The 15,157-nt window shown below is 34.6% G+C and overlaps 2 protein-coding genes across 4 annotated transcripts; one reads left to right on the forward strand and one right to left on the reverse strand.

Moving 5' to 3' along the window:
* Positions 1 to 2,780: 2,780 nt before the first annotated feature.
* Positions 2,781 to 9,267, forward strand: LOC132175589 (GBF-interacting protein 1). Of its 3 annotated transcripts, none has more exons than XM_059587571.1 (10): positions 2,782 to 3,064; positions 3,586 to 3,629; positions 4,451 to 4,517; positions 5,130 to 5,253; positions 5,429 to 5,598; positions 5,710 to 5,991; positions 6,304 to 6,547; positions 6,872 to 7,172; positions 7,808 to 8,245; positions 8,578 to 9,267. In XM_059587571.1, exons 1-10 carry the CDS (start codon positions 2,866 to 2,868, stop codon positions 8,857 to 8,859), a joined length of 2,151 nt encoding a protein of 716 aa, XP_059443554.1. In that variant the 5' UTR covers positions 2,782 to 2,865; the 3' UTR covers positions 8,860 to 9,267. The 3 variants fall into 3 exon arrangements, with proteins under 3 accessions (XP_059443551.1, XP_059443554.1, XP_059443553.1); XM_059587570.1 differs by having other exon boundaries at positions 2,783 to 3,064; positions 6,283 to 6,547; XM_059587568.1 differs by having other exon boundaries at positions 2,781 to 3,064; positions 5,429 to 5,991; positions 6,283 to 6,547.
* Positions 9,268 to 10,340: 1,073 nt separating this feature from the next.
* Positions 10,341 to 13,141, reverse strand: LOC132175879 (nucleotide-sugar uncharacterized transporter 2). The gene is made up of 7 exons (XM_059587963.1): positions 12,844 to 13,141; positions 12,177 to 12,328; positions 11,627 to 11,835; positions 11,450 to 11,543; positions 11,198 to 11,364; positions 10,858 to 11,028; positions 10,341 to 10,736 (listed from the first exon to the last, which is right to left on the reverse strand). The coding sequence occupies exons 1-7, from the start codon at positions 12,920 to 12,922 to the stop codon at positions 10,463 to 10,465; spliced, it is 1,146 nt and encodes a 381-aa protein (XP_059443946.1). The 5' UTR covers positions 12,923 to 13,141; the 3' UTR covers positions 10,341 to 10,462.
* Between the last annotated feature and the right edge of the window lie 2,016 nt (positions 13,142 to 15,157).

A 15,157-nucleotide genomic window follows, 5' to 3' on the forward strand; every position in this document is an offset into this window, starting at 1 on the left:
GAATTTAAAAATGCTGTCAACTTTGGGAGAATAAACTATAATTTTCCCTTTAAATTATTTTCCAATGTAGAATTTTTATTTGAAGTGAGGGGTGAGATTCATTTGTGAATGTAATCCATATAGAAGAAGGTTAGAAGTTATTGAGTCACTCCAATGAGTGGTGAACATGTCATTTACGGGAGTATTCAAATTACAAAAGTTTTGTAAGTAAAACAATCAGTAACATTAACTATTTTACAGTAGATGTCTTTGGAGTTTGTTGGATCCCATGGTAGTTTTACCACTTGAAGAGTTATTTAAATAAGTTTACATTTTGTTAGCAAAATTGATTTGTCGGTTTGTTTTATATTTGCTTAAATTTTGTTATTAATATTTGTAGTGTTTGGCTTTAAAGTTGATAACTTTGTTAACCATTATTTTATTTAATGAATTAGGATTTATTACAACTCGGGGTTTAAATCATAATATTTAGTTATAAATTAACACTATTGATGTCTGTAATTAGACTTAAATAATATTATTCATCTAACTTACCGTAAAAGTGTCCAAAAGTAATAGTTCAATTAGTTGGAAACTAAATTTCGTGAAGTAGATGTCATTAGTTTGAATTTGTTATTTCTGAGCTCTTTGAGGACAAAAAGTTACTTATAACAAAAAAAAAAAAAAAAATTATACACCATAAAAGAAGTTACTCTTATGTAAGGTTTTATATATTCTTGATAGGCTACTCCTCTCTTTGCAGGATACCAAATCATACTTGTTGATGCAATTTTTGGTCTATATTACTGTTTGCAAACAATATTTTTTCATGGTTGAGCTATATATAAGCATAATTTCTGTACGTTAATGAAATTCCTGCAAAATAAAAGCACAGTTAAGAGTCTTCGGTTGGGGCCCCGAAGACCTTTCGACGCTCAAGTTAGCATCTCATATATATGGGTAAAAATATATAGTTATGATATGTCCTAAATACTCAATATTTTGTGTGTGTAAAGTGATATATATGAAAGGGAAAGAGATGCGATGAAGAAAGAACAGTCTCCTGGAGAGGAAGAGACGTGAGAGGGAGAAGAGAGTCCTAGAGAAAGGGAGACCTTTCTCCTTTTATAGGCCAATGGGGACACGTGTCACCATATGAACGGGCAATGACAAAATGGTAAATTAATATAAATAGGTGGACATATTTTATCCCTAACAATACTAATAGACATGAATGGAACAAGGGGGCCAGAAGGTAATGACCTCTCTGGTTTTGAGTTTTTTTCTTTTGAAATATTTATATATATATTTTTATTTATTTTTAAGAATTTCGAAAGCTATAAGGAACACTAAATGAAAAAGTATCACAACACAGTTTAAAAAGATTAGTTAAGTTACAGCTAGAAATTCATAAAATCACTTATAAATGTCAAAAGAACTATAAGATAAGAATTACGACCCATAAATACCTTTTATAAACCTAAATAACATAAAACAAAGTTTTCCTCCAAATAGGGTCGGAAGAATTTCCTTTAACTCGATCTATAAAAGTGGTATGTATCCATTTTTTTTTTAATAAAATGTGAGATGTACATTTTTTTTAATAAAATTTATTTCAACTTTGCATATACTATTAAGAAAATAGGTGCAACTCACGTGTTCAAATGACACACATTACTTTTATAACTAAGTTAAAGAAAATTGATATAACCCATTTATCCAATGTTAAACTAACTTTCAAGAGGGTCAACAATACTTTGAATCTTCCTGCCTCATCTCCTGGTCAATTACCCACCCATAAAAGAAAATTTTGTTGGCCTTGTCGCCCACAATTTATTATTTTATTGGGCATGTTGGTTTGCCAAGAATTTCAAGAGTATACTATTACTATACACCATGCTTTATCCAAATACGCCAATAATTGATGTGATAATGTTAATACGCCTTTTATCTTTTTTAATAAGGGGCAAACGCAACATAAATAAAATATAATTTTTTGTATTTTTTAGATTCCAATAGTAATTATTTGAAAATACTTGTCCAAAAGGAATGCTACATATTATATATATTTTTTTCTCTCATAACTATTTTAGAATATCGATATGACAGTCGCAACCATAAATAATTATAAGATGAAAATATAATTTATAGCGTTACTTATTTTCAAAAATTTTGGAGAAAACTTATGGACCAAGTAAATACAATATTGGAAAGGAGAATACTATGTGCTTTCCTAGTCATAGGTAAATATTATTTTATAAAAAAACAAAAAAGAAAGTGACATTTATTTATCTTACTTGATTTTTAAAAAATAATATACACCTAGACCAGAAGAACCCTAAGACAGCACATAACATTTATCTAAAAAAAAAAACATTTTAGTTAGTTATATAAGTAATTACTTGAGGATCAATTATTTATTTATTATTTTTTTTTATCACCAAAAATAAAAAAAGCCAAGCACCAAAATTATAAAACAAAGAAAATAGAAAAAGAAAAAGAAAAAAAAAATTGAATAACAAAAACCCTATCTTCTTGTTACCTATATATGGCGGTACCAAAACAAAATTAAAATTAAAATAGAAAAGGGCGAAACACCATAAATCTTAAACAATGAATCTATAACATATGTCGTATCATGTGGCACCTATATGAACTACTTTGTTAATTTATAAGATAATTTTAAAAAAGAAGAAGAAGAAGAGAGAAACAAGAGACTGAGAATTATACTAATTATTCAACTAATTATACTAGAATTTATATTCATTGTATTGTATGTATATAAACTCAATCTGTCGACTCTTACATTGTTTCGCCTTGTGTTGTCTCAAACACAACAAACGAAAAGCCAAAGCAAAACTAGGAAAGAAAATAAACAGAAGCGGCATGGCGGCTGTGGCTTCTGAGGGAGGAGGGGGTGGGGGAGAAACTAGGGTTTCGCAGTCGATCCCTGACCATATGAGAAAGACGATCGAGACCATCAGGGAGATCACAGGCAAGCAGCACAGCGACGAGGAGATCTACGCCGTGCACATGGAGTGCGCCATGGATCCCAACGAGACCGCCCAGAAGCTCCTCTATCTGGGTATTTTTACCAGTCTAGCTATCTATGTTGTGTCTATCTGCATTAGGGTTTTGCTGCGTTGGGTGTGTTTCTGTGCATTAGGGTTTTGTGTATGCGTGTTTTCTAGGGGCTTGGAGGGCGTTTCTTGGGTTTTCATATCGGTGGGGTTTTCTGGTTTTTGGTTATATGCTAAAGGTTGTGTTTGGTGGCTTAGAAAAGAAGGCAAAGCCGTAATTTTTTAATGAACATAGCAAATCAACTGCATTATGGTGATCGAGAAGAAGTATAAGTATTCTTTTATCATTTATTTGGTTTGTGTTTGGTTCCTGAGAAACCGAGGGAAAAAAATTTTTCTTTCTTTTTTACTATACTTTTATCGGTGGGTGGGGGAGTGGGAAAATTGTAATCTTTAGTGAACATATCAAAACAACTGCATTATGGTAATAAAGAAGAAATAGAAGTACGTTAACAGATTATTAATTTGATTAATGGTTGGCTTTTTGGCCTCCTGAAGATAATGTGCGTATTGTTTGTTTTGGCAGATACTTTCCATGTGGTGAAAAGGAAACGAGAGCGGAGGAAGGAGGTAAGATATCATTGTCCTTGTTTATTAGCTAAAACTAATTTTTTCCATGGTTCACTGAGAAAGCTCTCATTTAGCCTTAGTTTATTAAATTTTATGATTTAAGATGCAGCTCAGTGTAGCTCATTTCAGATAAATAAATTATCTATTTGCGATTTTTGTCTCTTAAGTAGGTTAATTTTCACTGGGGATTGGTGGTTTTTAAAACTTGGATTTAAAGATCTTGTTTTTCATTGTTACCAACATGCTTTAACCCTCAATATTTATTAATGACACGAAAAGATAACTCTTAAATTTATAGAAAGAGAAATACTGTCTCTCCTCAAAATATACATCTGTTGTTTCATGTAACATGTAGTCACATCTTTGGTTTGGTCATTTTTTCGTTTGTTGTTGTTGGACTGAAGGTGAAGGTGGACATTGAATCATCAGCTGATGATTTTTCTCCACACACACATACATGTATATTGATCAGAAAGGATTATTTGATAAATAATTGATCAGAAAGGATTTCTTGATAAATAATTGATCAGAAAGGATTTACAATTGACCATTATTAGTCTGACTTGTTGTCTATGCTGAAATTATTTGGGCGTTCAATTTCTGGACATATATGCACTTGCTATCTGAGACCAGTCTCTTTCATGGCAATTCTAAAGTGTAGTTGGTTACCTTACTTTATTTGTGTGGTTGGTTAGGGATACAAGTGTAGTAGATTATGTGGGTGATACCCTGAGAAAAAATTATGTGGGTGAAAATCATGTCTAATTTGGTGTTTCAAGCTTGCGGGCGGACTTTATGCTTAGTTGCTTGTACTGTTGCAGAATTTGACCAGCGGAAAATCTGAAGGTTCTAGATTCACGCAGGGGCGATTGGGTAGGGGTGGTCAAGGTAACTGTTCTGATATATCTTCTGGCAAATTCACTTTTGATGATTGGATAAGGATTATACCATATGCAATGCTTCTCTCTTTCCTTTCTTTATTATTTCCTCTCAAGCAAAACCTCCAAAGGTCCACCTTGTTTAAATATGTGATGGTTTCTAGTGCTGAAGTTTAGGGCCTTCTTCCTTATCCATACTGCTTGAGTAGAGATTCCCGTAGTCCATGATCACCCTTTTTAGTTTCTGAGTTTTGCAACTAAGAATTTGGGATGTTATGTTGCTGGAATTCTTTTGTTTTTATTCCTTTTTTTTTTTTTTAAAAAAAAAAAAAACATTTCCCATGTAAAACTTCGGGGCCATCTTATCCATTGTAGCATGGTAAAATATATAAAATTACGACGTTATATAGATATGTATATGTATTGATTCAAAATTTAGGTCTCTGTGGGCAAGACTTTCAAATAACTTGCGTTGCTGTAGACTTTTAGAAATCCACTGTTTTTCTCTTTTTGTTTTCGATGTATAGATACTAAAATTATATCGCTGTTAGGTTGCATTTTTTCTTTTCTCTTCTTTTTGATGAATTTTATGTTATTTTGTCTGACAAACTTCTCTTGTCAGATTATAGTGGTGGGAGGAATATGGCCGTTAGAAGGGAAAATGGTATCAATCACATCACAGAGAGGGGAGGCTCTGTGCCAGTTGCTCAGAAAACCAAAAACAATGCTGCTCCTTTCCTGAAAAAGTAATTGTTCTATCCAAGTTTGGTATTTTGGTGTTTTTTGGTTTTCATACCAGTTTGCTTTTTTCTAATTCCACTAATCAATATCTCTTGAAATAGACACATACAAATATGAATTTCACATACTTATCAAAAAAAAAAAAAATGAATTTCACATACATGTTTTTATCATTTACAGAGCTTCAGCTGTCATACCAAATGGCCCCACAAGTCTGTCGAATGGTAGTCTGACTCATGGTCCTTCCTCCCAATCATCTGTGGGTGGTCATGTCCCAAAAGGTAGTTCAGCTGTCATTGCAGCCTTTCCTCCCACGGGCTCTGCAGTTAAGCAAGGAAACTCTACATCAGGTTCTGATAAACTGTCTCCTTCTGCTCCTCCAGCAACTATGTCTGGTGTTTATTTTTCTGTTTTGGATCCGGTTCTGATGCCAGCTGTCTCCCAACAACCTGGCGCTGTAGGTACAAATAAACATGTAGGGAGCCCAAGTTTAGATGCTGAACCAAATAATCTTCAAGGAAACAAACAGGTTTCCCCAGATGTTAGTGACTTGGAGTTGTCCAAGAATGAAAAAGCAGCCTCAAAAACTGTGAGCTCCATGCACAAAAAAGTGGCACCAAGCAAGTCCCAGGTGGTTCAAAAGAATAAGGTGTCTGAACCTTCACAATCTTCTTCTCCAGTTTCTGATGGTTCTTCAGATTATGCTACTCAGTCAACAGACGAGGCTGTCATCCCTAAAGAAGGTACTGTTTTACTAGTAGATTTTTTTTTTTAGGCTACTTGTTGCATTGTTGTAAGGAAAAAAGAAATTTGATGTTTTACTTATCAAAAAAAAAAAAAAAGAAATTTGATGTCATCATTTATCTTGCACATGATGTACATTTTTGAATTTTCCATGCTGCTAACTACACATGTAACTTTCCCATAAGGTTTCATTTGAATTGTTCTTTGAGTCCTCCAAATTTGTGAAGTTTTAATACTTGGTTGCAGTAAAAATGCTTATATTTCTGTACTTGCTTGTGTTTCTGAAACAGTGATCGCATCTGAGGTTGCAGCTACTACAGTTGAAGCCATCTCTCAATCACCAGCTGAGTCGTATGTTAATGACAAGCAACATGTTACCTTTCCAAATCATTTCCAGGTCTCTGAAGTTATGAAAAGAGGATTGACCTTTGGAAGCTTTGATTCTATTTTTGAATTAAGTATGAAATCTGTCAGCGGCACTGGTGGCAACAATAGCACTGTATCTGCGGTTGAGTCCTCTCAGGAGAGTGATGAAACTGCTAAAGAACCTTCTAGGTTGGTGAATGTTTATTTTGTAGCTTAATTTTTGTTTTATGTCCAGATTTGGAGCAGGCTCTGACTTCGCTCCATTGTTTGTGGATGGTCTTCCACAAGAACGTGAATGTAGGAAGGTTCCCATCCTTGGTGGATAACTGCGAATTATGGTCATGGAAAATGGTCGCCTTTTTTTTAAAAAAAAAAAAAATTTATCTTAAAAAAGAGGGTGGGGGTTGTTTTGTTTTGCTTTTCATTTTACTTCTCTAATTTACATTTTAAAAGAATTCTGGTTTGCTTTCTAAAAAAACTTGAACTAACCATGCTATTTCATATTACATGCAGCAACCAAGTTGTATCCTTAGATGCACCAGAAGATTTTCTTGATCATCCAGAATCTGTGTCTGAGACTGTACTCGAACATGTTCCTCCTTCAGAAGGCAATGGTTCATCTAATGCAGACTCAAAAGATGATCAGATGAAGCAGGAAATATTATTGCCTCAAGAAGGCCCCCAAAACACAACTGTTCAAAATGCACCAAACTACAATTTTGGTTTAGTGCCGACCATGCTAGGGAGCCAACATGTACAATTTGAAGGATCTGAGTCTCAGGCACAGGAAACTTCTCGCTTTCCAAACTTTGTCGTAAGCTCTAAACCCCGTTGCTCTCAGTTATTCTCATATCCAGCTTTTTCATGTTAATTTGTTTGTTCCTAGTTATTGTTGGAGTCCTGCTATATGCTTCTTGATTTTGTTACAATTTCTCTTTATTTTAAATTCATTTTCTGTTGCCTTCGTTAATTGTGTTAGGACAGTTAGGAATTTTACTGTCTGCTAGTTAAATGTCTGAATAACTGGGCCTCTGTTCTTATTGAAGTTTTCGAACTTGCATTTTGATACTGCAATTGGATGTATTTGTCATGTGTGTTCATGCATTTTTATCTATCAATTCGTTTAAAATGTTTTAGAATTGGTTGTGTATTGGGAACAATGTATATTTGTCAAATTCAAGATGAAGGGCAGTATTTTAGTATCATGACCATCAGATTTTTTTTTGGTATTGCAGTGCAATATTCGTGGGAAAAGTAAGAATCGTCTTGTTGGGAGTGATGGTGTTATATTAAATCCTAGATGGGCTAAGATCTTTCATGTATATAGTTGCACAGAAAGTTTTAGGATCAGCATTTGAGTATGCATTTATTTTCATTTTAATATCATTTTCTTCTTTTTATCGAAATTTAAATGCTCTTGTATGCTTCTGATTCTATGTCATATTGTAGGGTGGGAATTCTCCGGCTCTGTCCAGCCGCAGTCCAACTCCACCTATTCAGAGCTCTGTGCCTCCACAGTCAGTTCCTTTTTTGAGGCAGCCTTATCCTCTAATCCCATATGGCCCCTACTACCATCCATTCTATATAGCACAAATGCATCAGTATTTAGGCCACAATGGGTTTCCCCAGCAGCCTTCTACTGGCAATGTATATCTAACTCAAGCATCTGTACCTGCTGCTGGCGTTAAATCATCTCTGCCTCAATTGAAGCCCGGGGCAAATGCAGGAAATCCAAATCATATGGGACTTCCGTTTGCTGGTTCATTCATAGCTCCCCCTGTTGGTTATAGTCCTGGTTCAGCGGTGACCTCTGGAAGCTCTACTGGTATTGAGGATCTTGCAACATCTCAGTTGAAGGAAAATCATATCTACACGACTGGCCAACTGGTTGGTTTTCTTTCATTCTTTCTCAACTCCTTTTTTTTTTTTTTTTTTGTGACATGTCCGCATAGGGAGGGGGATTCGAACTAGTGACCTCCGCTTCATTAGGCGTGATCTCAACTCTTTTTTTTTTACTTTGCATGGACATAAAGTTTTAGCATATAGAATACTACTTTTCGATGGGGCTTGTAATCTCAGTTGTGTGATTTTGTGTCATTTTTTTTAGTAAGTAATTCAAATTTATTAAAAGCACGCAGGGACGCAATCCTAGTTGCCATGTTTACCTCACAAAGTTTTATATCCCTTCACACAATGTTTTCTTTTGGGTATTTTTGCAGAATGAAGGTCCAGCTGTCTGGATTCCAAGCCAGGAAATGTCCAACTTGCGACTCAATTCTTTGTACAACTTACCCCCTCACGGACAGCATGTGGCTTTCCCACCCGCACAGGCTGGTCATAGTGCCTTTTCTGGAATCTACTCAGGCCAGCCGCTCGCTGCTTCATCTCCAATGCTGCAACACTCACAGGCCGTGGCTGGAGCTGTTGAAACAGGAGCACCTCCATCTGGTGTTTTCCAGCAGCCTCAGCATGCACAGATGAATTGGATTAGTAATTTTTGATCTGGCATTAGGCTTCATTGTAGAAATAGATGATCCTTGCGGATCAATTCTGGGGGAGTATGAAAAACTAGCCTGAGTGTAAATATGAGATGCAGAGCATTTTGTGGGGGAGAAAGGTCGAGGCGTTTTTGAGTTAGTTTTTTCCTCATCTATTTTCTAGTCTTCTATTTTGGCTAGTGAGCATCAGCTATTTTCTTAGACTTAGTAATTTCTTAAAGATGTTCTTATAGGGAACTAAGAGGTGAATAGAATAGGTGGGATTTACCAATTTTTCCTTTCTCTTGTCTCACCTGTATATTACATTTTGGTCGAGCATGGAACCTTGGATTATACAACTGTAATTGTTATAGGAGAACAGGCACTTCTATTTTGTTTTAATTGGAAAATTCAGATTGGTGTTGGTTACAAGATTGATTCTTCCTTTTTATTTTTCTCCTTTTTTTCTTCTGCTGCTGGTACAGAAAGAATATAGGAGTGGAAAGAATTGACTATGTTATGGGAGTTCTTTTAAGGGATTCTAATTGTTCATTGTCTTATCCTAGTAGCTAGCTTGACTGTAGTTTTCAAGCACCGATTGGATAGAAATGAAGGTATTATATTGATAATTTATTGGTTGGTTTTTAAAGCCAATTCCACACTTCAAATAAAAGATTATTCTTTCCTCTAACAAAGTTTTCTTCCAATTTAGGTAGAAGGAAATTCGTACAATTGATATTTGCGTACTTAGAGCCTGTGAGAATCTCATGCATCTTTTCAATTCGGTCTTTCCTCTCTCTTCTATCCTCCCAATTCATTATTGCTTCTATAAAATTGTAATGAACAAGCTGTAATGGTCCTCTCTCTTCTATCCTCCCAATTCATTATTGCTTCTATAAAATTGTAATGAACAAGCTGTAATGGGAAATGGGTTAAGTGAATCGACCATGATTATTTTCCTAGAATTATGTTCAAACGGATTTGCGATGTCAAAATTGTGATTTTAGAATGTATAATTTGATTTTTAAAAATACAGTTAAACGTTTGGTAAAATTGCAGTTTGGCTTTTAAAATCACAATTTAACCTTTAAAATTGTGCGTTTTCAAAAAATACCACCTTGCTTGCAATTTGAAAATGCAAATTTTCTACATTTTCAAATCGCAAATTTTTTAAAAGTGTAATTCCAAACGATCAATTTTTTGCAATTTGATTTAAAATCATATTTTTTTTGTTTATGAAATTGCAATACCAAACGCACCCTTAATCAAAGGGAACTTAATCCATTTGAACCATTGCTCTTGTACTCTTTTATCTCACATGACAAGAATGGCGTCAAGGTACTATAGTTAAGTTTAATTGTCTCATTGCAGTGAGCAGCACATAGTTGGATATTTTCTGAAAATACAATAGAATCTGTCTGAGTTGATTTACTGCAAAATTCTAGAACTTTAAAAAAAAAAAAAAAAAAAAAAATGCAAATTTCAGAAATAAAATTGGACAGAATTTACATCCCATGCAAAGAGTTAATTATGATTCCTAAGGTTGAAATGACATAGAAGGATATGCCAAGGCCCTATTCTCATTCACAAAAGAATTATGTTATTAGCTAATTGCTTAATTCACATTTTAGACAACATTTGAAGCATCTTTAACGTCCGACTCTAAAAAGCTCTCTCTATCGTTTGGTTTTGGTCTCGGAGATGGTAAGTTCTGCTTACTCAAACTTTCACCCGATTTCTGAAAGTTCTGTGATGTATATACTGTCATTCCACAAAGAGCAACAACAGCTCCACAGATGCTTATGGACCCTGGATCTGAATCAAAAAAAAGATAGCCTCCAAACATTATCATACAAGTCTTGAATTGTCCTAGAACAACATGAGAAGTTGCCGATGTTGCCCTGCATACACAACAGATGTCAGCAAATAAAAGAACTTGTCCTTAACATTCCATTACTGCAGATTTTTACTTCTTTGTATGGCTACTAATATGAAGGAAACAGAAATGTAATAGTGTCTCACCCAAGCGCCAAAGCTCCCGACCATTGAAGGAGAAAACCAAGTGCAGAAGATATAAGAACAGCTGCAATGCTATAGAGATTCCACTTAAATTTTAGCACTCCTGGTGGATCCAGCCATGGCATCAGTGCTAGTAAGAAGAAAACCGTAGTTGGAGTTGTCTTCCACATCAACCTGCACTCAAGAAAATGTTGTTTGCATAAAAAGTAAAACTATTTAGTAGACTGTCATACAACTTGATGATGTTCGAGTGAAAATCAAGGCCGATTTTCACTCAAGCAGTGTATTAGACAATGCTAAATCTTCTGGCCAGTGATGCAAAGGCAGAGGGTATACTACTTACGCAAGAGCAGTCCAATGGCCTTGCTGCTGCAAGTTAGACCACAGGATTTTATTTATGGCGCTTGGGATTATCCATGCAATTGCAACCAAAGCACCAAACCAATTGAACTCCAAATCTGTTACAGTTGCTACTGCCACACCTGCAGAGACAACAGCCAGAGCCAAAACCTGCACAAAAATGGAGTGCTTCATGTAAGTTTTAAACTGAAAAAAAGTATGGAAGTAAGAGAGAGAGTGAAGAGTTTTAGCTCACCTTCTTGAAAGAAATGGTTTTCCTGAAGAAGATGAACTCTGCAAGAACAATGGTAGGGGTGACAGCAATTTTAGCCATTTGGTAGAAACCAACACTGCCCATTAGCTGAAGAGTGAGAATACAAGACAGATTGAGATCAATTGGAATTTATAAAGATGTAAAACTATGGATTAGAACCTGTTATGCTTTAGGCTGGTATTGGCAAGGCCAGAGGCAAAAGCCATGACAGTCCCCAACGAGAAGAGAGAATGCACGGGAGTTGTTTTAGAAGGTGGGGAGACTGGAAGCAGTGAGAATGCCTTGAAAATGGCAAGTAGAATCCATGCAGTAATGTAGTGGATTAATGTGAGAAAAATTGGGAAGTTAAATCCAATTCTCCCCATCACCTGTAAAAGCATACGCATATATATATATACCACTTGAAGTTAAGTAAATCAACTTGTAACAATCATACAAAAAACATATATATATATATATATGGCTATTTCGAGGGAGCCGTGACATTTTGTTTACTTTGTGAATAAACGTTCTTTAAATTATACAAATGACCCTATTGATAAGGTTTAATAACCCTCAGAATTTATGATTGCATCACAACTAATGTAAGCCTGATTGTACAAACAGAGACAAAGTTTCCAGAAGATCAAGAACTTATGCAGCTTGCTAAAGCTGCGAAAGAACACAAACCACCACATATAATTAAGAAGAGAAAGGGAAAGGCACTGACCAATTTGTTTGCCATAATAATGCCGACAGAAACCATGAAATTAAATATCATTGCCACGACCGGCCCACAAAATCTTTGCTGTTGGCGCTTAGCACCTTCGGAGGTTCGTAGCTCATTGTAAAGAGAACTTCTGAGTTCTTCCAGTGCTCGACCTGATAATTTGGAGTATGAGAACCAGATTGAATTCAAGATCATGAGAAACCAAGTAATTAATGAACAAATGTATCTTTTTTTTTTTTGGTTGAAAACATTCATCGTTTCCTTCGTCATGGAAAACTTCTTGTTGGCTAATGGACTAAAATTAACGGTTCATATGAGAATCATATCACAGAAAAGAACTACCCATTTGCTTGAATTGATTAAATAGCAACAAAATCTACAATGATGATCAAGGAATGCTATAATAAACTAAAGAAATAAAAACTACCCACTTTGAACAACTCCACGAGTAGCACGATGAAGGGTGACTGATAAGCCATTTCAAAGGAAAAAGAAAAAGAAAAAGGAAAAGGAAAAGGAAAAGGAAGCTCCTAAGAATTCAACATAACCACAGGACAAATGAACTTTTTCAGGGATAAAGAGATTTTGAAACTAAATACAAAACAAATAGAAAATGAGTCAAATGACACGATAATGCAGGCAGCCCAGGAAGAAGATTGAGTAAAACCTGCTTCGCCTGCATCGCTATCTTTCCTTTTGATGAACTTTCTGGCAGCTTTGCCAAACAAAGAATCAGAGAACCCCATAACAACCCAACAAAAAGCATACGGGGGAATATCAGATATTAATCAAGCTGCACAAATAATAATATCATAATGCCTAAACTAAACCATAATTTTCTTGATAGTGAAACGAAGAAAACGATTTCTATAAACGACAAGAATTAAGGAGCTCTGTTTAATTTGAAAGTCTATACAAAACAGAGTCCTATATACATTTCTACAACCATTTGTTATTTTGGATAAATCTTCTCATGTTAATCCTATATACATTTTTTTCTCTTTTAATCTCCATGAACTAGATGGGTTTCGCGAGAATAGCACTCGCATTACAATACTATGATGTTCACGGATTTACGGAGAAGCTAAGGAATATCATTTAATGTAATCAAGAAAGAGTCAAGACATATGTGCGTACGATGAACGTTTACAGGCATTTAGGTGAGTGGTGATGATATTATGTAGTCGTCCATATATAAGGAACAATGAGGTCCCGCATGTTTTGATCATGTGCCGTCCATTTGAGCATCAAGGGCTGTCAGCAGATCAAGAAATTGAGTTTGATTGAAAAAGACTTGTTGGGAATTAGTTTTAATGGTTATTTAAGAGACTTAAACAAATTGCTGATAATTACATCTGATGGTTATTTAATCTATAACCGGGACCCATTTGTTATTTAAAAAAAAGAATTGGACTGGTATAAATTGCTGATAATTAGTTTTAACTTTTTAAATTGTTATTTAACCCATAGCTGGGTCCGGTTAATTAGTGGTAGATCCATATTCTTATGGATAAATTAGTTTTATCTTTTAATCAAATTTATTAAAATAAATTATAAAATTATCTTAAAATACTGATGTAGCAGTCCAACCAACCCTTAGATCAGTCATTGTTAAAAAAAAAAAAATAAAAAAAAAATTGATTGAAACTAACACATCATCATTATAAAATAAAAATGTTGTTTTTTTTAACATTAATCAATTGATAAAATTGACAAATTACATGCATACTACATTTTTATCTCACGTTTCAATAATTCTTCTTTTATATGCTGACGACAATATTACAGTGAAATCTAGTTTGAAAGAAAACTTTTGTCCTTATCCCGATGCGATTATATGGATGGTACCCTTGTTATTTTTGAAGAGATTGCTGCTATTCTAAGAAAAGGAATTATAACAGAAGTGTATATCCAATGAAAGTGCCAAGTGTCATCCCAAGAATTGAGGTTATACAGGAGAGGTTGTTAGGGAGAAATGAATGAATTGCTACCCTCCTCGACGGCCCAACAACCGAGGCCCATAGTGGTTAGGGGAGCTTAACGTCATTGTCAAATTTGATGAAACACGAGTGCATGTCAAGCAAAATTCTACCAAAAAGTTTTTTTTTTTTTTTTTTTTTTTTAAATGAAATGAATGCATCTTGGGTAATTGGATGTGTGTAATTGGATTTCACATCAAAATCTGTTAGATATAGAATCTGACAAAGTCCATTTTTGTCATGTGAAAATGACATGGAATCAATAATATGATGCAAAGGTAAGAGACTTTGTTCATAAACAAGATCTAAATTCAATTTATATGAACTATTAACTAAGGTCCCAAAGCTTATAGTAGTATATTTTTTAAAATAAATAAGCATTCGAGCCATTAAAGTCAAATTCAAAATCACAAGGTACAAGCCTAAATATACAAATCAAATTCTCACCAAATAAAGGAACATAAAAGGTTTCTTCAAGGTCCAAAATATATCGGTTTTTTTAAAACGAGTCTAATGATATTATGATTCTCATAGCCTCAACATGTGAACTCAATTCCATTTCCTAAATAGATGTCTTGTAGTGTGTTAAAGGGGTAACTCAATCGACCAAGAACCATGTGAAAAAAATACTCTATTGCTTGCGAATTGAAAACGTAGATTTTTTACGTTTTCAAATAGTTTAAAATGCAATTCCAAACGATCCATTTTATGCAATTTAGTTTAAAATCACATTTTTTGTCTACGAAATTGCAATGCGAAAACGTCACCCTAAGTTAAATTGCAATGTCCCTAGCTCATCTCCCTTATATGCTTGTTCACACTTAATGATTTGTCATGTTTCTAAGCGTGGAAGAACATTTAGTCCCTCATCGATGGAATAAGTGTATAGAAACTAAGCACTGTGTATAAAGAAGTAATGGAACAACCTTCCCTCTCCTTAAGGACTTTTTTCAGTGAAGTCAGCGCATGAACTCTCTCTTTTCATGGGAGGAAGGCCTTCTC

The sequence above is a fragment of the Corylus avellana genome, chromosome ca3 (genome assembly GCF_901000735.1).
Source record: "Corylus avellana chromosome ca3, CavTom2PMs-1.0".
Classification (NCBI taxonomy): Eukaryota; Viridiplantae; Streptophyta; class Magnoliopsida; order Fagales; family Betulaceae; genus Corylus; species Corylus avellana.

Bases quoted from the DNA above. Each gene is read 5' to 3' on its own strand.
- LOC132175589 (XM_059587568.1), top strand. From the start codon at position 2,866: ATGGCGGCTGTGGCTTCTGAGGGAGGAGGGGGTGGGGGAGAAACTAGG. The intron at 4,518-5,129 runs GTAACTGTTCTG...TTCTCTTGTCAG, and splicing joins ATTGGGTAGGGGTGGTCAAG to ATTATAGTGGTGGGAGGAAT. The intron at 5,992-6,282 runs GTACTGTTTTAC...TTTCTGAAACAG, and splicing joins GGCTGTCATCCCTAAAGAAG to TGATCGCATCTGAGGTTGCA.
- LOC132175879 (XM_059587963.1), bottom strand. From the start codon at position 12,922: ATGGGGTTCTCTGATTCTTTGTTTGGCAAAGCTGCCAGAAAGTTCATC. The intron at 12,329-12,843 runs GTTTTACTCAAT...CCAAATTATCAG, and splicing joins TAGCGATGCAGGCGAAGCAG to GTCGAGCACTGGAAGAACTC. The intron at 11,836-12,176 runs GTCAGTGCCTTT...ATGCTTTTACAG, and splicing joins TTATTATGGCAAACAAATTG to GTGATGGGGAGAATTGGATT.